Genomic DNA, 24,166 nt, shown 5'->3' on the forward strand with positions numbered 1-24,166 from the left:
CCTTTTGCTTTATCTTCTAAATGTGTACATTTCAGATTGTGTTGGAACTTGCAGCTGTACTCCCAGGTATTTTATAAAATCAACAGCATCCCATTTATAGAACACATTGCTTGTATCAAAAATAGTGTGGCCAGCAGGACCAGGGCAGTGATTGTCTCCCCACACTCAGCACTTGTGAGGCCACACCTTGAGTGCTGTGTCCAGTTTTGGGCCCCTCATGACAAGAAAGACATTGAGGGGCTGGAACATGTCCAGAGAAGGGCAATGGAGCTGGCTGGAAGGTCTGGGGCACAAGTTTTCCAAGGAGTAACTGGAGGAGCTAGGAATGTTTAGCATGGAGAAAAGGAGTCTCAGTAGAGATCTTACTGCTCTCTAGTTGTCTGCAAGGAGATTCTAACCAGGTGGGAATCAGCTTCTTTTCCCAGGTAACAAGTGAGGGGACAAGAGGAGCCTTAAGTTGCACCAGAGATGGTTTAAATTGGGTATTTGGGAAAAAACCTTCACTGAGGGTTGTCAGGCATTGGAACAGACTGCCCAGTGAAGTGGTGGAGTCGCTATCCCTGGAGTTACTAAAAGATGTGTGGATGTAACATTCAGTGATATGGGTTAGTGGTAGACTTGGTAGTATTTTGCTAATGTTTGGACTAAATGATCTTAAATCACAGAATCACTAGGTTGGAAGAGACCATCAAGATCATGCCTTAACACCTCAACTAAGCCATGGCACTGAGCACCACATCCAGTCTTTTTCTAAATACATCCAGGTCTGGTGACTCCGCCACTTCCCTGGGAAGATCATTCTAGAACTTTATCACTCTTTCCATAAAAAACTTTTTTTCTAATATCCAACCTGTATTTCCCTTGGCACAGCTTAAGATAGTGTCCTCTGGTTCTGTCAGTTGCTGCCTGGAGAAAAAGACCAACCCCCACCTGACTACAGCCACCTTTCAAGAACGTTTAGAGAGTGATAAGGTCACCTCTGAGTCTTGTTTTCTCCAGGCTAAACTCGCCCAGCTCACTCACCTGTTCCTGACAGGGCTTGTGTTCCAAGCCCCTCACCAGCCTCGTTGCTTCCTCTGGGCATGCTCAAGCATCTCAATGTCCTTCCTAAACAGAGGGGCCCAGAACCGGACACAAGGAATCACAGAAGTATTTACTATTTCACATTGAAAAGGAGTATCCCAAAGATGGAGTATCTTTGAAACTCCTAGCAAAGCAATATGGATGTTGAAAAATTTAGCCTACTCTAGATGCCCAGTTTCACATGTTCATGAAGTTTTGTAATTTTTTTTGTTGTTCAAATTAGTTTGTTAGTGTCAAGGTTATTATGTTCCTGAAGAATATTTGTTCAGTATCAAAAGTAATGAAGGGCTGCTTTATTTGCTTCTCTGTCAGTATATTTCATTAGGCATTAAAGTTGGCTTAGGAGTACATGGCAGCCATTCCATAGCTTCACTAAAGAAAAGCAGTGAGTTTTAGTTAAGTGTAACAGCTAATCACTTCTAAAGGAGACCTCTAATTAAAAAGTACTGACACTGTCAGTGAGAGTAAATAAATCTCTGCATGAGTCTTCCAAATAATTTCATGATGCATTAATAATAATTCTACTCTGACCAAACACTTAGTAGTAATCATTATTGGGGTGCTCAGTGACTGTTAGCTTTCTTAATTACAGGGGTGCCAGTCAATATTATCAACAGAATTGGTAAATATATTGATTTTTTTTCCTATTATTTTACAATTGTGCTAAGCCTTACCACCACCAATCTGTTGTCACCAAATGCCTACACACACAGACACTAGGGAGTGTGTGCTTGTGGTGCTGAGAAGTAGGGAAAACAGCATGTTTCCTGATAGTGATGGCAAGTGGCTGTACTGAGGGTAATGGCATTGCATTCAGGGCTCAGGCTTACAAGATGTTCACTTTGATTTGGGGTTAATTTAAATGTCAGAATATGTTTAATAATTTTTTTTATTTTTACCTGAAACTAAGAGGTTTTGTTTTTTTCCACCTTGCTTAAATGTTATGGATGGATGACTTATTGCACTCTTAGTGCTCTCCACACACTCCAGTTTTCCAGCTGTTTACCCAAGAGCAGTGGGAATGGTGACGTTATTCTAAAATATCCTTTAGAATAAGCCATATTCTTATTTTCTTTTTCAAAATTCCAGTCAGTATCAGCTTTCTCTTGTTCTATCCTTTAATAGGGAGCGTATCCTTAAAAAGCCACCTTCTCAAGAGATGAGTAAATCACTGCCGAGATCAAAGTTGACAAATTAAGGGAATTTGCAATTTTTGATGATCAATGACATTAGTACACATGTCTTTTAAAACTGTGCCAGATGATCTTACCTGCTTTAATGCAATAACTATCTCTATGCCCAAGACAAATACAAAAATGACTATTCCACACTAAGAAAATTATATGTAAATAAGGAAGAACTCAATAACCTTGAATAATTTGCCTTGGATATGTCTTTGAATAGTGTTATTGTTGTTCATATTCCTTTGGGCAGTCACACTGATGTCATGTTAGCAAGCAGCTAAAGGCTCTTTTTCCCACTGTGCTAATCCAAGCCATCCTTGAACAGATTTGATGGATGGAGCCATTGGTATGGACAGAGGGTGCTCAATCAGTTCTGCTGCCTTTGCTGGTTGAGTGTGCACTGACTGAGTTCTGTCTTCCTTCTGACTGGCAAAGCAGGGAAGTATAGGTTGGGTTTTGTTTTTTTCTTCTAATAGGAGCTGCAAATATTTTTAATGATTTAAAACTGCCAAAAATTTTAAAGATACACCAGCATTTTTTTTACGGAAGCATGTGGCACCTTTAGCACTTAGCACTGTCTGGTTAGTTTGGCTGGCATCTCATCTTCCTATTTTTGGCTATTGAATGTCTTTCAGCATTGCTGCTAATTTTAATTTCCATGCTAAAGTCTATGCTAAAGACTAATTATGAGGGAATAAAAACCTGCAGCATGATATATCACCTATGAAAAATGACAAATAGGAAAAAATAAAACACAACTCCCATTTATCCCTATCTGCTGGCTTACTGTGCAACATAAGAAAAGGACTCATTTTTCCCTGTGCCTCCTGCTCTATCAGTTTCACACAGGTGGATCCTTTCTCAAACACTGGCATAGGAACTGCCCACAGTGCACCCTTAGGGCTCAGACCAATGCTTAAATATACCTCAGGCCATGAGACAATCAATGGCTCTTACACAGATTATACAATTATCTGACATTAAGGGCGATTTCTAAGATTGTAGTGTTCATTCCCATTGCATTTTGACTGCAACACAATTATTAGAAAATGGGGGGGGGGGGGGGGGTGCGGGGGGAAGGGAAGTGGATGTTATAGTTTGTTAACCTGCTTTCTAAAAAAATATATGTAGGTTGTCCTTCCCTGGAAAGAATGTGCTTGTATACTATTATGTTTAGCAGAACTGAATTCCAGCCCCCAATTATTTAAAAGTAAAATTCAGCACTGTAGCAACTACCAGATATTGCTGAATTTAGCTTTTTCTTCTTACAGTGAGAATGATATTTCCAGCAGATTTGGATCGACAGCTCTGGACTTTGAACCGCAAATAACGCGTTTTAAAATCACATTGCAGCTGGAGGCTGCTTCTCTCTTCCCTAAACAATTTCCCTTCGACTACCATGCGCTGGAGGACAGAGATGTAACACCTCGTCGGGAAGGGAGTGGGTAACCACTCCTGTGAAGAAGGAGGTGCCCTCTTTTGGCAAAAGGCGCTAATTTTTATGGCTTTGATGAGGGGCGTATAATCGGCTGACGGGTTCCATGCCCGGTCTGTGAGAGGCCCGGTTGCCTCAGGCGCTCCTCGGCCCCGCAGCCCGGGGCCGGGTACCCGAGGGCGTGAAGGGGGGCAGGCTCCGCGGGGCAGGCCCGCTGCCAGCCCGCCCTGCCCGCTGCCGCGCTGAGCTCCGCAGGCGGCGGCCGTGCCTCTGCTGGGAGGAGCTGCCCCGCGGGCACGGCCCGGCCCGGCCTGCGGCTCCCCCGAGGCCATGGTGCGGGCGGCCCGGGGGACCGGGCGGCGGAGCCCCGCGGCCAAGCGGAAGGGAGGGAGGGCGAGCTGCCGCCGGTCCCGCCTCGTCCCCCCCGGCAGGCAGGAGGCGCCTGGCGGTGCCTGTCCCTGCGCCCCGCTCCGACGTGCTCGGGGCGGGGGCAGGAAGGGGATATGAAAGTGGCGGGCACGGGAGCCCCGCGCAGCGGGCGCTGGGGCTGAGGGGCTCCGCGAGACGGGACGAGCGGTTCCCTCGCCCTCAGGATGCTCGGCAGCCCGAAGCGCCTCCGCCGCGGGGCCGTGCCGGGGCCGCGCCCTGCCCTCGGGGCGAAGGTGCCGGCCGGCTCCCGGGAGCGCCGCTCGCCGCCGCCGGGCTCCGCGGCGCCCTGAGCCCCGGGCCCCGCGTACGGCTGGCGGGCGGCGCCGTGATGCCCGGCGGCGGTGGCAGGGCCCCGACGTAGCGTGGCGGAGCGGCAGCCCGGTCCCGCGGGCGGAGGATGGCGTGTCGCGGCGCCTGCTGCTGCTCCAGCGCGGGTCGCCTCAACGCGGACAACGCGCGGTTCCTCCTGCTGGCGGTGCTGATCGTGCTGTACATGCTGTGCGGCGCCGCCGTCTTCTCGGCCATCGAGCTGCCCACGGAGCGGGAGGCTAAGGAGCGCTGGGAGGAACGCCTGGAGAACTTCACCCGGCGCCACAACCTCAGCCGTGCCGAGCTCCGGCACTTCCTCCGCGAATACGAAGAGGCGAGCGTGGCCGGCATCCGCGTCGATGACATCCGGCCCCGGTGGGATTTCACCGGCGCTTTCTACTTTGTGGGCACCGTCGTTTCCACTATCGGTGAGCGGCGTGACGCGCGGGCACCGGGCGGGCACCGGGGCCAGGGCTGGGGGCCGGGGATGCGCTTTTCGTCTCATCCTCGCCTGCTCGCGGGCTCACAGCGGGCTCGTGTCGGTGCCCGGGCATGGTCCTGTCTCTTCGCTGCTCTCTTTTTTTGCCTTCTTGCTGTCCAAGAGCCGCTGCCACGGGCGCGCCTCTCGCGGGGAGCGCTCAGCTCCGGGAGCGCCGCGGAAGCTCCGGCAGCCCGGCCGGCCCTAGGGGCCGAGCTGCGGGCAGGCAGGGCAGCGGACACAAGGATGCTCTCCGCGGCTGTCATTCGCCTGCGCGCATCAACCTGTGCTCGGGATACGCTGGTAGACTTTGTGAGAGACCAGTCGCATCCGAAGCCGAAAGCTTTAAACAATCCTGTATGTCTTTAAATTCTGGGAAATGTTAAAGAAAATCTTAGATCTGGCGGTTTCATAAGGCTGTATGATCAAAGCCCTTTCTGAGGATCGTCTGGTCTTAACGAGAACCCTCAAACACATTTTGTTGTGTTCAGCTGCGAAGTGTACAACTTGGAAAGACTGAGTTTCAAACCACTTGGCTTTTTGCTCCTTCAGGCTTTTCAAGGCAGAACCATCAAGTCGATGGGCACAGTTTATTGCACCTGTGAATAAACCCAAGTTTATTCAGGCTGAAGGAGCCTTCAGGGTAAGGTGATACTGAATAGAAATTCCGAGCAGTCTGACATGTGTACATTAAGATGAAAAGGGATAGCACCAGGAACTGACATAAGCACCCCAGGGAGCCCATGGGTGTCAACAGAAAGGCTTCATTTAGGCATCTGCAGACAGCTAAAAGCCTCAGAGGAAGGGAGCTTTCTTTAGTTGAAGACAGGCAATCTGTATGCAGTTATCACTGTGCAAATGGGATCACTAAATCTTATTAATGGTATAGCCAGTTCCCATCAGTCTCTCTCCACGAGTGAAATGTACATTGAGGTATGGTTGTTTAATTCTTCAGGAAATCTCCACTTACAGGTTTTTGTTTTTTTTTTTTTTTCTGAAGAGGAGATTAGAGATGCCTTGCTTTATGTGGAATGTGTAAGAGTTTGCCCTGTCCTGCAGCACACTTCTCTCCAATGAGGTTTTTTTAAGTCTGGAGTTATCCTATTGTTAAAGGTGTCATTGGGCTGGTTTTGTAGTTCCTCAGGGCTTCAAACTTCGAGTGGCTTGTGTCCTTAGACTTTAAGACCCAAGAACTGTGCTTCAGTGTTCTGCTGAACTGGCAATTGAAAGTAATTTATAACATTGCTAAACCCATTTTTGTGGATTGCTGTAGTTTGTTTGCCATTTTAACGTGTCCCTTGAAGTGTGCTTCTTGTATGATTAAAATAAATAAGCAGAGTTTATGTGAACATTTGCTACAGTCATAAAATCGTAATAAAAAGATCATATCAGATTGGACCAAATCTCAAAAGTTCCACCTGCTTTCCCTCTATTCCTAGGTCAGTTATATGGGACTTTTTTTCGTGATGTTTGTCCAAGATGCCATTTCAAACCTGCAGTGTTGGAGATTCCACAGCTTCAACATGGAATGAACCCTTGTGCATTGTTACCCTGAGGTTTTCCTGATGTCTGCCTTACTGCAGTTCAGTGACTTGCGTTATTTTTGTCTTGCCATCCTTGTACTCAGAGAATGGCCTCTTAGTTGCACAAAGACCATTGTCAGTGTGTCCCTTCAGCCTTCTCTCAGTTCAGAAAATTACAGTGTTGTAACACATTTTGCAGGGATACAGTTACTTTTCACAGGTGTCAACTGATGCCAGTATTTCTACATAATGTATGTCTTATATAAATAGGATTGTTAGGGAGAGAAGATCTGTGATCCTGTTAACTGCAGATGATCCCAAACACAAGTATCCACTTATACACTCATACTTTTTAGTAATTTCTATGACTTGCTGATTTCCATTGCCCACATTTTACAACTCCTTTAATGTTTCTGCAGAAATGTCCTCAAGAATCCATTTTTCTTCAGACTGTGTATGGTCTGGAGACTTTGGCAGTTTACATCCTGTCCCTTCTTTTGACCTGACATTGCTTTTCTCAGTCTTATCAGTGATGACACTTTCTCAGTGGGTTTTATGAATTGTGTAATTCTTCCTTAATCTAGTCAGTGGCATTGCACTCCTTCATCATATCGATAGCATGTCTCTTTTTTAATCTTCTCAGTAGAACTTCTGCTTTGTGGGACTGATTGTGCATTTTAATGCTTTAACTTAGCTTGTGCTGCAGGCTGGGCTCTCTGGGCATTCTCAGGCTTGTGCTTCGACCAGGTCTCCTCAGATCTGCCACTCAGGAGTGTTCTCCTGAAGGCAACCACACTCTCATTTGTATCAACCATATTGGCATCCTAACAATAGATTTTGTTTTACACCTCTGAAATCAATACTTTGTCTCTCTTCGCAGCCCTTTCCAAATGGTTCGTGTCTTCTTTCATGCCCCAGTACAGTGCTCCAATATTAATGTATTATTCTAGCTGCAACCTTGCTAGATCTGAGGAAAGTATGAAGGCTTATTTCATGTGTTTTTCAGTCTGTACTTCTGGTTGCTCTGTACATTCCTAAGCTAAACAAAATTTGATGTCTTCAGTTAAAACCAGTTTTTTAGGAATAGGTGCTTATGACATGTTCTTAATATCAGCTCAGCTTCTACACTCAGTATTGTGTGCTGGTATAGAAGCTTTATATTTAGCAGGTAAGTTGCTGTAAAAACATTTTTTTTAAAAAACTTTATGGGGTTTTATTTCTCTTTTGCATAATAGGAATTATTTTGCTACTCCACCAGAATAAATTTATTTCTTTTGCAGTAAATAAGGTGAACCTAGCCATTTTGATTTACTGCTAAAGCATCAGTCAAACATTACTTGTCACATCAACTGCATTTCTACTTTAGCTAGAAAGAAATACCATAATATATTTCAGAGGAAAGTAGAGTGTTGCAGTAACTCAGGAAATAATCCTGTCTTTCTAATTAAGATTTGCATTAAATGTTTGACACATGGATTTTGGAACATAATATCAGTGCATCATGTCAAGAGGCCTATTTTCATTTGTTAAGAAAATACAAAGCTAAACAGAGCTGAACTAGTACAAAATAATTAATTTCTCAGGTTAGTAATTAAAGGGTTTGTTCCATAAGGGTTTGTTCCTATCACTGCTCAGCCTGTAACCCCTAATCTTGATGCATCTTTTGAGCAGTGATGTCCAGAGCATCCCAGTCCTAAGGTTTCCTTTGCAGTAAGGGAAATGTTAGGAATGAAGGAACATAACCACAAATACCTGCCCAACTAGGAGTCTACCTAGACTGTCCAGGAGGTGACCCCAATGAATTAGATGGTGTCAAAGCCTCTCAATCCCATTAAGGCAGGTGCCTAACTAATCCACACATGTCCAGTGGGCTCCTCCAAAAACTCACTTTGCTTTCAGTCTACCCTTTGTCACATAATGTAGTGTCCTTTTTGCCTAGAAATCAAGTGGTCAGAAATCAACTTCTTTCTCAGTCAGGATTTAAAGCAATTCCTGTGTCTCATCCAAGTTCCCTGCCCACTAGTCTGGGGAATAATTTTAAGGTGGGACTCTCAGTGTTTTCTGTTGAAACTGTTGCACTTTGCATAGTCAAATAAAACATCTGCAGACCAAAAAATAAAACAAGATCTAAGTGCCAATTTGCACTTCAGTGAATGTTTATGTATTTTATACAGAGACATACAGCATTAGGTAGGCTCTGGGTGTTCAGCAGCATCAGACTGTAGGCTCACAGTCATCATTAGGTGCTCTGATATTCAAGGACTTCTGTGGTACCTTGGCACAATAGTGCCTCCAAGAAGTAGGGAGCTGGAATAAAATGTATCTTGTTAAAAACACATAACATGAAGCAACTTCTTAAATGTACTTATGGTATTCCTGCCCTTTTCACAGGCTGCTGGAAGTTGGAGGGGATCTCTGGAGATTGTCTGGTCCAACCCCCAAACTCCAAGCAGGGTCAGTGACAGCTGCTCAGGGCTTAATCCTGTTGGAGTTTGGGTATCTCTCTTGATGGAGACTTCCACAATCTTTCAGGACACCTTGTGCCAGTGTTTGACCAGCCTCACATTAAAGAGGGTTTTTTCCTCCTATTCAAATGGAATTTCCAGTATTTCAATTTGAACCTGTTGCTTCTTGTCTTCTCTGTGTGAACTGTGTGAGCAGTGAGGCAAAGGAGGAAATTATATCATCTTCGCAAAATGAGATCACATTTTCTGGATAAATTGTTAAAATTTGCATCCATCCTCTGCAAAAGTTTGCAGCAAATCAGGCTGGAGGTGTAAAGTCTTCATACAAGATCAGAAAATAAATTTGTCAACTGATACATTACCTGAGGCCCAAAATATAAAATTGCCTGGAGTGAAGGCTGGGATTCTTACAATAGACAGCAATGAGCAACCACATGGTGCACTGTACTGAAGGGATAGAAGGAGTCATAGCATCTTCTTTAAGCAGTCTCATAGAAAGGGTTGCTCATGCAAGTGTTGTTTGCTAATGGGAAAGTCTGTATGGGGCGAAACAACCACAGTGTCCATGCTACAGCCGTGTCATGGAGTGAAGGAAGGAGTTCTGAAAAGTGTCAGAAAGTGCCTGTTTCCTCATTTTCACCTGTCAGTGCAGTTCCTGCTAAGTGGAGTTACAGCTGTGCAAAAGAAAAGTGTGTGTGATAATGTCCAGCAAACCACCAAAGTTGTTAAACCCAGAGAGGTGGACTACTGCTTGTAGCCTTGAGGTCTCCCTGTCTTTCCTGTGTACAGACTGAGCAAAGAGTGGCAGCTGCAGTAAATGCTCCACCTGAGGCCATGACCAAACTTACTCCTGGTGTCACTGAGACCAAACGATCTGCCCTTACCTAACAGTAACATGCCTGAAGTATTTAGAACCATAGAATTGTAGAACATTCTGTGTTGAAAGGGATCCACAAGGATCATCAAATCCAGCTCCTGACACTGCACAGGACAGCCCCAAGAGTCACACCGTGTGCCTGGGAGCAGTGTCACACATTTATTGAACTCTGTCAGGCTTGATGCTGTGACCACTCCCCTGGGAAACCTGTTCCAATGACCAACCACTCTCTGGGTGAAGAACCTTTTTCTAATATCCAATCTAAATCTCCTCTGACACAACTTCAGGCCAAGCTCTCATTCCAGTCATTGCTCATGAGAGTGAAGAGATGAGTTGAGTGCCTTACCCTCCCCTTCCTTTCACAAGGCAGTTGTAGACTGCAGTGGGGCCTCCCCTCAGTCTCCCTCCTCCCCTCAGTCTCCTTCAGACTGAATAGACCAAGTGACCTCAGTTGCTCCTCACAGTTCCCCTCAAGGCCCTTCATGATATTCATGGTCCTCCTTTGGATGCTCCCTAATAGCTTAATGTTTTTTTAATATTGTAGTGCCCAAAACTGCACACAAGCTGCAAACAGCTGTAATAATTCAAAATTGCCTGCTTTAGCCATTGAGCCATAAGCAGAGCAAAAAGGACATCTCTAGAGCAAAAGGCTTTTTAGGGAAGCTGCAGGTAAACCGAGGCCATTTACTTGCCTTACAGAGACTACCATGTAGTTGTCAACTCACTGAAGTTGTAATTGTAACCAGCCTTGGATTGCATCTGTTAATAAACTAGAACATTGCCCACCTCTGAAAGACGAGTTTGATGGTTTACTCTAACTTTGCCAAAAGCTTTCTATAATGTATGGCAGATCTGTATAAAGCAAAGATGTAGAGAAAACGTGAAAAGGAGAACATTGGTTATAATGATAGGATTGTCACTAGTCTCTGCTATATGCAGAACAGTGTAGAAAACTTAAAGCAAATCATGTTGTAGAAAGGAAGTACAAAATTAAGGCAACCTGGAAATCTTGTAATAAGCAAGATCTAAAAAAGGTACATGTGTGATAGCCTAGCATGTTCTCTCTTGAACACTGGTTAAAATAAAAGTTAAGCCATATGGTTATAATCCACAAGGCTGGGAGAAAGGCCAGGTCCGGTCTCACATGTAAATTTTCTTACTTCTGTTACTGCAGTAAAACTGTTACTACAGTTTTACAGAAGACATCTAAAATAAATTACATTAATTTATATGTCTTAATGTGCCTGTTCCCTGACTAGAATAAAATAGCTGATGTGTCAAGTGCAAAGGTTCATATTTCTACTATTAGTGTTGAAATTTTGGTGAAATAAATCCCACCCTATCAATCTACAGATGGACACCCAGGCAGCAGCAGAAGCAGATCAGCATGCCACTGTTGGCAGTACTGACTGTAACTTGTGCCACAGGTTCTCTCTCTCTCTCATTTAAAGAGATCAGTAAGTAGATAAAAGCACTTAACTCTGTGAAGGAAATCATGTTATCAGTTACGCTCTTTTAAGAAGATCGAGATTTGGTTTTTTGTGAGGAGTTGGCATTTTCCAGGGCATTTCTTTATAATAATATGGGGGTTTCTCTGTTTCCAGGTGAATACGCTGGGACCTGAGCACAAATTCCCTAGTAACTTTCTGAAATATGTAAGCAGCTTAAGGAAAAAACCTTTCTGGATTTGACTTTAACCTAGTAAGCGTAGAAGGCAACTTCTATGACCGTGCAGTGGCAGAGTTCATTATTCTTCAGGGGGAAAGGAAGAAGTACAGAAAACCAGGGGATTTTGAGAGCAAAGCTTTAAATATAGATCTGCAGTTTGGAATCTCAGAGAAACCAAAACTAAAGAAAAATTATTTAAGGGGGACTTTCAGTTTTCTGGATAAAAGATATGAATTATGCTGGCTCAAGGGATCCAAATGTGAAATATAGAAGGAAGACAGGAACTATAGTAAAAGACAAATGTATAAATTTTAAGTTAATTTCTGTCACAAGAAGAAAGCATACAGAAAAATGGATAGAAAATTAGATCAGTGAAGACAAATAAAAGGAATAAAATGGAAATACACAATCATATTCAAAATCGTGCTATTAGCAAGGGGCATCATGCTGTTTCATCAGCAAAATAGTGATGAGAAAGACTAAAAAAATATTGTTCTGCTGTACAGAAAAGAGGAAGAGCTCTCAACAAATGATTCTAAGAAGGCTGAAATGTGTAATGGATTTTTCTGTATCAGTCTTCTGAAAAGGTCAACTCTGAACTGTTGTATGGTACAATTAACACTTGTAAGAAAGGGGAAAGTAAAATAATAGGTTATAATCCCTAAATCTGTCAGATCTTTTATAATCATTTAAGGTAACTCAGCTGCATTCTAGAATATTCAAAGAAATTACTAAAGCAATAAGAGCACTTTTGCAACTCATAGAAGGGTTTGAAATTCCAGGTAAGTTAAAATTACATTTTGCCGGACTTTAAAAAAGGAATGATGACAGGAAGAAATAAAAAAGAATGGGCTTAAATTGCAATAAAGATTTTGATTCTATATGAAAAAAAGTTTTCTAAATTAAGTGAAACAAGTGTGTAGTCTGCCTAGGAATGACATAGAGATTTCATCACCAGAGTCCTTTACACTCAGGTCAACCAGACACTCCACAAGAATTATGCAGAATCCGTAATTCCCTCATTGTGCAGTGAATGGATATGATGACATTTTTTAGCCTCTGCCAAGGGCTTTTTTTTCCCCCAGGTTCAGTCATAGTATGTGTTCATTATTCCTGTTTTCCTTAATTAAAAAAAAACTCAGGGTGTTAGTCACACTGCATATAGAGTCTTGTTCTTTGGTCATTTTTTACCTGTATTTTTAAAGTGCAGTTAAAAATAATTTTTTGACAAATTTACATTGAACTTCTTACTTATTTTTTTTTACCATCGGGTAATAAAACAACATTTTAATATTAGGGTCAAACAGGCCTTGAGATGTGTCATTATGCTACCCTGGTTGGTATATGTCTCAAATTAAATAAACTTTAAACCAGCCCAAAATAGAACTGATCATGGACTGAGCAGTACTTAATTAAAACAGTGAAATCAGATATTACAATATCTTTACTGCTGCTGGAATGAAAAAAACAAAACAAAACAAAACAAAACAAACCTGGATGAAAAAATAGTAATCAAGAAAACCAACTAAAAATAAATAGAATGTTACTTTGAAGAATTTGGTCCTGCAAGGAATTAAGTACTTTGCTGGAAGTCTCTGTTCTGGCAGCTGTACCTCCTTCTTCTTGATATACAAGTATGACTTGGAGACAAAGAGCATGAGGAAAGTACTGTTATTGTCCATTTTTTGCACAAAACACTGCTGGAAATTGAATTTAGTCTTTCAGGTGACATGCAGCAGGGACCATGTAGAAGTCCTGTATGTCTGAATGAAATGTTTCCAGCTTCTGGAAGGAGCCTCCATCCCCAGGCTACTGCACTGCAGCCCTTGCCAGAAACGGGAGGAGATCAGGGACTTTGCAGAACCCTGGCAGACTGGGCATACAACCACCAGGCCAAGGAAAGCTCCAGGAGGTGTTGCCTTCCTCCAGATGGGCCAGCTGGAGAATGCATCCATTCCCCAGCCGGGCCACTGTCCAGCCTACCGACGTGGTGAGCTGATAGCCCTGCTATGATCCTACTGCTGCTGCCGAATACTTCTAAGGTATCTCTCATTTTCCGAGCCAGATCTCCCTAAGGAGCCTGCTGCAGGCTGAGCTGGAGATCAGTTCTACAGACTAGCACTCAGCACGTGAGGGTTTTCTGACTAGTGACACAATTTTCCTATTTTCTGGAGGACAACTTGCTTTTTTAATTGCAAGCAGGAGTTTAATCAGGGCTGAGAAGATTAGGCATGCCATGAAGTGGAATAAGTAGAATGGAGAAAACAAAAAACACTTACTTAAACAATTACTTGCTGGTTACGGGAGCAGTCTTAATTTGGCCCATGGATGAATTCTAGGAACAAAGAGGGTCTGAGTGTGCAGAATAGTGAGGCTGACAAAAAAAAAGAGACTATATTGACTTAAGTGATTATTAACTAGTTAGTTTAAATAATTATATATTTTATAGTTATTAATATAAAATAATTATTTTGACATGGATTTACCCACATATACAAAGAGAGAGAAATTTGTCCTAAATTATATCATAAATGCTAGGGGAAGGCTTGCAAACTTAAATCCCATTATTGGCTGTCTTTGACTATCTTAACTGAGTTTTAGAATAATTTGGTCAGAATATAAAATACTGAAGATCAAGGCTTTGTTACTGTTTATGTTTACTCATAGATAGTACTTCTGTCCAGTGGAATTATTTCTGCTCTTAAAGATTCAGGTGACTGGTATACCAGCTGTTCATATATTAAAGCTTTTTCAGCACATAAGGAATACTAAAACCAGAATAGTTTCACTGTTAAAAATGAAAAAGAACTATTGTGGCTAAATGCTGAAATATTATTTTATAATTTAAATTGCCAGAAAAAATATTCGCTATTATAGCATGGAGATTTTTATAGCATTCATGAGACTAAAGTGTTCCATTGATTTCACACTGCCATCCCTGAAGGCAGAATATGGCTCATGGAAGTGTTTCAGACTTCTTGACAAGTGAAAATTCAATATATCAGTAGGTACTGTTGATTGCAAATATAACCCAGGCTTTTTGCAACCTCAAACCTGTTTTGAGTTTGAGGCGGTTTTGTTCTCACTGTGAGAATATTAATAAGACCCTAAATGTGATTTTATTCACACAGAACTAATATGCCTATTTTAAGTGTGACTGTTTTTAATAGAAAGTAGTTCTGCTGAAAATCTGTTATCAGTTATTGGAAAACTAAAGAAGTGGAAAGCATGCATTCCTTTAGTGTAAAAATGTAACATTGCAAAAAAACTCCAAACTGAGTAGCAAAATGCTGAATTTAAAACTACTAAAGGCAGGTGCAGACTTTAAAAATCCCAGTTTCCTATTTTAAGCGTGCATTTGCATCCATTTTGTACTTTTGTGCAAGACTCTTTTTTTGGTACTTGGTCAGAACTTCACAGCAACAGCTGTCCAGCCTTCTTGCTAAAATAGACTGTTCCTCATGCACATCTGTGCTGGTGATTCTCTCATTCATACCTGCCTGTAGGGGCAGCTGAGCTTTGTTGATTCTCTCTGGTAGAGGATAATACCTACCAAACAGGCACAATACTGAATTCCATATTCAATACTGAATTCCATATTCTTATGCACACACATGAACTTATTAATATAGTCAAGCTCAAAAATTTTAAACCACTTAGAGCAAAACCATGTTCCATTAATGGCATGGAAAATGAAGAAATATTATAGTCCAGTTAGGGGCAGAAATATTTTTTTTCTGAAGTTATTTCCATAAATCTATAAATAGAATAGTGTTTTTAGGGTAAAATCATCTCTATATATGCCAATTTTCTTTCATATTGCAGAACAATTCCTTTTTATAATATGTCTTCCTTTTGTAGTCTTCCTACATCACATCTCTTTTCCATTCCCTGTATGCTATGTACTGGCACTGTTTTGCTGTTTGTTCTAAGAAAAATATTTTATAATTGCCAGTTTCTCTTATTTTTCTAAGTAGGAGTTAATCTTGTTATACAGGCTGCTCTTCTTCCTTTCATTTTTCATGTATAATGCTTTAAATAGAAATTCTCATCTGCTCAAAGAGCTAGAGTCTACCTCATCCCTCTCAGGCAGCAACATTCCTAGTTTGTCAAGTCAGCATGTCCAGCTGGATTGTGGCTTAATGAGAACGTTCTTAAGACTATCTGTATGCTTCAGGGAGCAGTACTGGCCATTCTTTCCTCTTTCACCAAAAATATAAATATCCTTGTGCTGAAGGAGATGCTGCCTTTCAGACAAGCTGTAAACCAAAACCCTGCAATATTAGAAGAGTCCTGGCACCCACTGTAAAACTTCAGCCTTGCCCATAAGTTTAATTTTTATCCTCCAGGTAAAGGTACATAAAAGGAATTTTTGCCATGTCTTTGCTGGATACTGAATTCTGGCTGTTCTCTGACAGAGAACACCCATGTTGTACTCCATGGGGTACAACTCTCAGAAGTTACAGTATTGAAGTATTGCAAAAAGAAACGTATTTACTCATGGGTGTCCATTAGTGACAGTTTCAATGTTTCTACATTTGTTCCTTCCAATTTCTTTGTCTGGAATCCAAAAGAGCAGAACAATAGAAGGTAGCAGGTAATAAGCTTGTCATAACAAAATACTAAAATATTTTGTAATTTATGCAGATGAAACTGCATTAAAAAAAGCTTTGAAAATTGTCCTTTTATAAGGAGAAAGGTTCCTACTAGGGATGTTTTTTCTCTATTGTTCCCCTAGAATGAATTATCTCCTGCCTCAAGAGCTGATTCAGAAGAGTACTGGAAAAAGAAATTAACTGGATGAGGTTTTATTGTAGAAACTTTTGAACCTTTTGAACTTTTTCCTGATGTGTTTAAAATTGAGCATATAAATAACAAAGTGGGTGAGTTTCAATCACTTTAAAAGCCATCTATTGCACTGTACTTCTATACAGATTGTAAAGTGTTTCACTACTCAAATCAAGGACAAAATACTGAGTTTGGAAGTAAGATTTTATTTAGTCTTCAAGTCTACATCTTATCTTGGAACACTTGCACTGAGGTTATTGCATATAATTTTAAGATTTTTTTAATCTTACCAGCATTCAAAGGAATAAATACTGTTTCATACAACCTGTCTGCAGAGCCTTCTCACCCTGAAAAAAACATTAGTATGACTCAAAATACACACAATCTGCTATGTTTCTAGGCAATTTAACAGTCACGTTTTATAACAAACTTGCACTTTTAATTTAGTTCCCATTAAATAAAAACATCCAATATCAACCATTAATACTTGCTCATGTATTTGCTCTTCCTAAACTTATTTCCCATTATCACTGAAGCTCATCAGCCTAAATATCACATCATGAAAGAAGATGTAAATACTACTTTCAGTCTTCTGTCCATGTTAAAGGCAGAGCTGCAGTTATCTGGATATCATCACCCTTTTTAAGCAGACACCTGGGCAGCAAGCTGGCAGAAATTAGGAGGGAAGAACAGGTAGAGGTGATCAAGGCAACTGCAGACAAAAAGGACCTCCCTGTAATGGGCCAGTAGACAGGCAGGTGTTAAGGATGAGGATCACAAGCTTAGAGCCACCTGCTGAACTACAGCAGCAGCGCAGGTACTCACTATGCCTTGCTCAAACTGAAGTGGTCTATCTGCCACTGAATATTATCCAGGTTAAATGTCTTTGTCCCTCATTCACAGGTGCTTCAGATATTTTGAAGACATAGGCCTGGATAAAGAGCATGTTCACTGTGGACACTTGCTTTTGACAATGAAGCTGTGCTCCAAAACCTTCTGGCTTGTGTATTCCTGGACTACTTGCTGTAATGGTTTAGTGGTGCCCTTGGCAGTGTTTGGTTAACAATTAGACGCAATGACCTTAAGGGTCTTTTCCAACCAAAATGATTCTGTGATTATATAATCAGTCCTAAGATAGATTTTTGTCCCTTACACATGACAAGTAGGGCATTGGACAGGTGCTTGCTCCTATACAACATTTAATTTCTTTATTAATTACCTTGAGCTTGAACCTTTGTTGCTGACTTTCTAAAGATGAAAAGACCTTTAACATAATGAAAGGATCCATTCATTAATGATGTACTTTATTTCACACAGGAAATGCCTGTTTTATTCTCATCATTTCAGTGGGAAGTGTTTTAATCCCTTAGAGCATTTGCACAAAATATCATCATTTGGAGTAGGTGCAGTTTGTGTTTTCTTTGACTGTTGCAAATGCTTAAAATTGGCATAATCTCATTGTAAACAAGAGCTCTGAACTTAAAACTTCATCTACATGTAGAGAGAGGGGAGACACCCATCCTATGGCTCTTATGAGAATTTCTTGAACAAGGTGCTAACGTGATCCAGGAACATATTTAGGATAAAAATTGTCTCTCTATATACATCACTTCACTCTTGTCTCAGCTTCAGCCTGGCATTCCTGCTGAGAACCTTCTCCTGTGGTGTCCTGAACATGCTAGGAACCTTCCTAAGGATGTAGAAAATTATGCAGAATTTCTGCACAATCCTTGTAGCAGAGATACAGCTGACATTGCTGCAGCTACACCATGAGTGCCACTGGTAGGATCTCTCTTGATGGCAGAAAATTCTCCTCCAGGCTAAGGTAAATATCTGAGACTTCATTTTTGAAGTGCTACTATACTCTAGTGCATAATACAGACCAAGGTATTAAATGAAAGAGTTTCTTAGCAGAACTGTTTACAAAGCAGATACTCAAGTTACTGAAGGAACTGCTGGTAATTGGTAACTGGCCCAGAAAAGTCCTCAACTCTGCAGCTGTTGCAGGGCACAGTGTTGGTGCTTAGAGTGCCACAGGACAGTCTGCAATAGCACTGTCTTCAGAGGAGTCGCAGGAAGCAGGTGACCTTATGGAGTTAATTCAGGCTCAAGATACTATTCAGATACAGAGACTCCAAAAGTTTCTACAGATCATACACAAAAAGTTATCTGCAGGAATTTATGTTTCTTCTCATTTTTCAAAGCAGCATGGAGCAGAGAGATATGTAATGTCAGGCATTCTGCGCACTGCCAGGTGTTCCAAGGCCTCCACTTGCTGAATCTAAAAAGGAGAATGCTTTCTGGAACCCTTCTGGTACTGGGACAGTTGGGGACCTTTTCCTGGAATAAGGATAGTTTCTCCCCATGCCAAAGGGAGCCTGAGAAGTGCTGTGTCTGAGAACTGTCAGCACAGCTGGGCAGTCATTAACCTTTGGCTCTGTGACAAACTTGTGCTGGGTTTATGAGTTACTTGTGGCTGGACAAGCCACAGAGTGGGGCTATCCCTGTGCCACACACAAGGAAACCAGGGCTCTTTAGCAGATCTAAAATGGTGATGGCTGCTCAATTGTCAGAATCCTGTTTCTGTTTTGGGAAAAATATGTCAAAACCAAAATGTTTCTGTGAATCACTTGGGTTTGAAGCTTTTTTATATCCCATAAAAAAATGCTTTGTTAGAAAATTCCTAGTTTATTCTATTACGCAGAAACAATTCTAATATAAGTAATTTTCTTTCTTTGTTCCCTTATTGTTTTTCATTTTTCAAAGATGCTTTGTTTTTAGAATTAGAAAATAAGCCACTGGCAGCATGGGCTTTTCTTCACGTCAAGTAACTATTATGAGACTTGGTAAGAAGTCAGTTTGTTCTGCCTGGAGTCTCTGGTGGCCAGCAGAATCTTACTTAAATCCAGAGAAAGCAAACTAACTTTTTTGTTTTATAGAGGATGTCAGAAACCTCTGCCTTAAATACAGCACCAAATTCAAATTCTCCTTGGCAAAAAACCCAACAGTCTTGATCAACATGAATTTAAGAAAGTGAAGTCAGCCTTCACCAGCATTTCTGAGGCTTGTGCTCTTGCAGAGCTCTAACTCAGACTAGATAATTGAAACCAGTGATAAAACATGGATGTAGACCTGCAGAGAGGTGTGTAGCTCCCTTCCATAGCTTTAACAAAGCTTTGTCCAGAGCAAAGCAGTAGGATCCTGATACATTTTCAGTATTTTGAAAACTTGGCTTGTAAGAAGCATCCTGGGAGTTATGAGTTATGCAGACATTTAATCTCTTCATATATAATTGCCAGTTAATAAAAATGTTAAAATGGAAGAAATAACTTTACTTGGCTTGAAAGAAGCATTGTGAGAGTCATAAGTTATGCAAACATTTCATCTCTTCATGTATAATTGCCAGTTAATAAAAATGCTAAAATGGAATAAATAACTTTACTGATTGATGCTCCCAGGAGAAGTGAGGCAGAAAATGTTAGGGTTACAACATTGTGTTAGCATGCAAGAAAGGAAAGTGGTAATGACAAACTAACAATATGCTTTGTGTTAGATGTAAATATAATTGGTTGTCATTACTTCATTAATTAGGAGGTGATCAAAAACCCTATATATAGAGAGGAGTGAAAGCCTCAACTACATCAAAGACAGTTTTTAAGTACTGGGAATACTAATCAATGTACAGCAAAAAGATATTCAGCAGAGTAGATGCATAATCAAACACTGGATCAGACTCAGAAATAACATAACTGGTTAGGTTTTGTTTCCTAAAATAATGAAATTCAATTTCTGTGTCAAATAGCAGCAATAGTAGTAGGGTTTTTAATTTCAGAAATTTATTTCTAAAATGGAGAATGTTGTATTTGCCATTAGTTTGTTTAAAGGAACATATCCCTCTCCGAGCCTTCCTGGGTCTTGCTTTTGTTTCAGGACTCAATAAAGCTGTGGGGTCTGAAGTCAGCAGAATGGTTTTTCCACTTTATATGAAATGGCTTTTGACAGCCACAGACTTTGCCCTCAATCTTCCTTTCCCCCCTGTCGTTTACTTCTTCATTTTTTTGTGACCATTACCTTGCCCCTGATGACAACACAGGCATGACTGAGGGTTTCAAACTGTGTTGAACTGGATCTTGGCTTCCCTGAAGAGTGATTTTATAGGACAGAGGTCTGGAGAAGATCCCTCAGGCTTTACCTGAGCCAGCTGTCTTGTGGAATAAGCTAGGGGGCAGACAGGAATGTTTTTTCTGGAAGCAGATTCATGTGAAGAACCTAATTTTCCTAGGGCAGAGATGAAAGATGACTCCTTAACCGAATTTATAAGTGGTTATAGTCAGTGCCAAAATTTTGCTATACAGGTGAAATGAAAGGGGAGGCAACACAATCATGACCTTCTCTGGCAGCTCTGTGTCTGTGTCTCCTCCCATGAAGTTAGCACCATGGCACAGGTTCCCTAAGAAGGAACAGAAAAGGCTCAGTCCCAGCCTTGTGTTCAAGTTGGTTATTTAGGTACTGCTCTGGGGAATGAAAGCAATGCTTGAAGCCTCCCTGTGGCCAAGCAGGACTTAGAGCTGAAGCTTCTGACTTCCCAGGTGTTTGGTTATTTCAGTCCTTGCAATACAATAAATTCAGGCAACACCACTAGTGCTTTTGAATAGAATCCATAATTGCCAGTGCCTAGTAAAGTCAACAAATATAAGCCAAAGATACAAAGAGAGTTTGGATATCTCTCTACATGACTCCTGGCATGCAGGATTTGAATAGTCTGGCTGAATTGCTTCAGCTTATTCACAGCAACTGATATTTAGGTACTTTGGGGACTTGATGGAGGAGCAATAAAATGCAGTCTGGAATACAGTCCAAATTAATGCAAATGCTTAATCTTGTGCATCCTTAGTCATAACCCTGAAGTAACAACTACTTGTTTTCTTACCTGGGGTAAATAAAACATATAAATAGGTCTCTGCAGAAATGAGTTTTAATTTTTTCCTTCTGCAATTACATGCAAAACAAAAATGTAGTTAAAATTTCTTTTTTGCCTTTTTTTCTCCACTAATTTCTTCACAGGACAATGAAATATTGCTCATTTTCTTCATACTGGCATTTTTACAGCAAGGTGAAACAGAAGAGGAAGTGAGGTGTTCTGTAAAACCTGAATCTCTGGAGAAAAAAAGTAGCTATTTTTTAGATTTATTAATTTCAAGTGTTTAATTTTACATTTAAAATTTTCCAAGTATAGTGGCAAAAATATATAGACCTGAAGTTCTGATGTGTGAAGCAAAAGAAAAACACCAGTACATGCTCTTGAGTAAATCCTTCTAGTGTTGGTCTGAGGACTGCAGAATCTGCCAAAACATCTTACAGCAGCACCATGGGAACCTTTGGGACCATTACAGGTTTCAGTGATTATTTTAAAAATATGGACAAATTAGCAATTAAAATAATAACCCTGCAGCACTTGAGAAATTATTGTGTCCTTTGAACCTTTCTGGATTGCAACTGATACCAGTTTAGTTTCGTTAAATCAAGAGCATTTTGTTGGAAAAACTGTCATTGTCCCCTTTGACATAACATAATAAACCATGGCAATAACAGTTTCATGGTCATTAGTCAAAGCCTTTGCCTGAAGTGTGAAGCCTGAACTGGGAGCCTTTCTGCCCTTATGTCACAAGGCAACGTGCTGCCAAGGGTGCCTGAACGTCTCACCAAGAGACAAAGTGCCAAGGCCACCGTGCCTGCATACTGTGCTGATCTGCAGGTGTAGGGCTGTGATTGGCTTAGTCTTGAGCAGAAACTACTTTTTTCAATGCATCAGTGCTTAGAAATGAAGATTTTTTATCTTAGAGATTGCTTCCTTGCTGAAGTTACAGAGAAGGGCTGCCCAGGCTGTTGTGACACCTCTGTGTGAATGTGTATTTGATACGTGCTATGATATAGAAGACCCACATTCATTTACACACCTACACAAGAAGGTGAAATGATACATAAAAATGAACCAAACCTGCAAATCTGCCTTCAAATTTATCAGTACTTTGTAGGTACAGAGTTTCTGGTAATTGGGAGTGGGGCTGCAGCCAAGCCTCCTCCCCAGTGGGTACAGCTGTGAGAAGCAGGTGAGCAGCACTGACAGCAATGAGCCAGGGAGTGCCCAGGTACTGACCAACCACCAAAGGGAACAGAGAGCACACTGGTGCAATGCATGAACATGAGGGGTGTAAAACGTTGGGCTGAAGAATAAGGGCAGATGTTTGCAGCCTTGTAAATGGTGTGATGTTGCTCTGTATAGGTAGCTGCTTGACACTTTCTGGTGGGGTGTTACTCTATGGGTGAATGCTTAAAGCCTTCTGAAATTGTGTGATGATACTCTTGTGTATTGTGGCCGTCTCAGCTGCAACATATGCTGTGACAATACTTGGTATGACATATGCTGGTTTTCAGATAGGGTGTTTTCATGTAGAAACCATATACATTGTGTCGATGACTTCTGTATTTGTTAAGCAATCAAAATGCAAGAGTGATAACATGTATTGAATGTGAAAATGTGTGTACTTGGTCAAAGTCATACAGAGATTAGTAATTACTGTCAAATCCCTGTAGAGGGGCTGAGCTTAGTGATTTTAGTTCTATCTGTACCTGATGTGCTCACACATCTGGTAATAACCTCAGAAAAGCAGGGTTGTAACTCGTGTTTCAACTGGACTGTGGATGTGTTAACATCCTAAATGGCCTGATGTTTGTGAGAATCTACTGAAGCTTGATTAAAATTATATTGATTTGATCAGATTTGCTTTTAAATTTAACTTACTTGAACTGAGTTTCCTTTGATTTATTCCTTTCATTCCTTTAGCCAACCTCCTCTACAGAAACTGTTAAGAACCTTCTGATCCCCTTCATTTCACAAAATTCAGCACATGCTGTGTCTTAGGAAGTTACATTGCTAAATGCTAGGCAATGTGCATATGCTGATCTCTGTCAAACATAATACATAGAAGTTTTATCAGACTGCTCTTCTTTTACAACATCATGAATTAGCATCTCTGTCTGTCACCTAAACTCATCTTGTCAGAAAATGGGTAAGATCATAATTATCTTGGAGATTTGATAGAGACGATCAACAACTCCAAAAATTACTGAAGCATAGTATGACTGACAGATAATCAGAGAGATGGGGGCAAGTGGACACATAAGCTCCATTTTATTGCAAAGCCCGAGTAATACTGCAAATATGCTTTTTTTTTGTTTGTTTTATATGACATCAGTACTGGATTTTCCTATACCAGGCTTTTCTTTAGATTTCTGAAAGCTTTGAGCTTTGCAACATATTTGTGGGTGTAATTACTTTTTCTAATACAAAGCTAGGTGTGAAAATAATAGTTTTGCATTCACATGTAGTATATAAATGTACAACATAGGTTCAACAGAATTATGGGGGGCTTCTCATGACACTTAGGCAGGGAAACCATGGTCTTTGTTTTCTTACCTGGGGTAAGTAAACAAAGACCATTATTACTATTATTTACTTTTGCTTTATAAATAATAATCATCTAAACACACTAGAATATAAAGGATAAGGAGGAAGGATATAGACTAGATATTCACACATACTTGGATTAAAACTTGAACAACTTCTGAGCTGGAAGCGGGAATGGGTAAGATGAAACTGAAATCTTTTATGAAAATGGCTGAGATAAAACTTTACTTTCATTTTTAGAAATCAATATACAGCATCCTTATTGTTACCTTCATCAGTTTTTCTGCTGAAATATTCCATTTTTCCTCATTCTTGTGGGACTATTAAAAATTTGCTGTGTATAAATGGAACAACTGTGCTTCTCTCCATAAAATCCAGTGAATCATCTTTCACTCTTACACACTGGTCATGATCACATTTAATGAAAATCAAGAGTATGATGGATCTTCCTCAGCAGTT

The 24,166-nt window shown here is 41.0% G+C and overlaps 1 protein-coding gene across 3 annotated transcripts in view; it reads left to right on the forward strand.

The window, feature by feature from the left end:
* The first annotated feature begins 3,999 nt into the window (after positions 1-3,999).
* The window catches only part of KCNK13 (potassium two pore domain channel subfamily K member 13), a 52,868-nt gene continuing 32,701 nt past the window's right edge, over positions 4,000-24,166 (forward strand). The window contains exons 1-2 of one of the 3 annotated variants that reach the window (XM_085580646.1): positions 4,000-4,868; positions 8,833-8,895. In XM_085580646.1, coding sequence (XP_085436772.1) covers positions 4,529-4,868; positions 8,833-8,895 — 403 coding nt within the window. In that variant the 5' untranslated portion in view covers positions 4,000-4,528. Of the gene's footprint in view, positions 4,869-5,546; positions 5,562-8,832; positions 9,036-24,166 lie in introns of those variants that run through there. The other 2 variants (XR_014955730.1, XM_021531925.3) reach the window with 2 other exon arrangements.

Source organism: Lonchura striata, chromosome 5 (genome assembly GCF_050655825.1).
Source record: "Lonchura striata isolate lonStrDom1 chromosome 5, ASM5065582v1, whole genome shotgun sequence".
Lineage (NCBI taxonomy): Eukaryota > Metazoa > Chordata > Aves > Passeriformes > Estrildidae > Lonchura > Lonchura striata.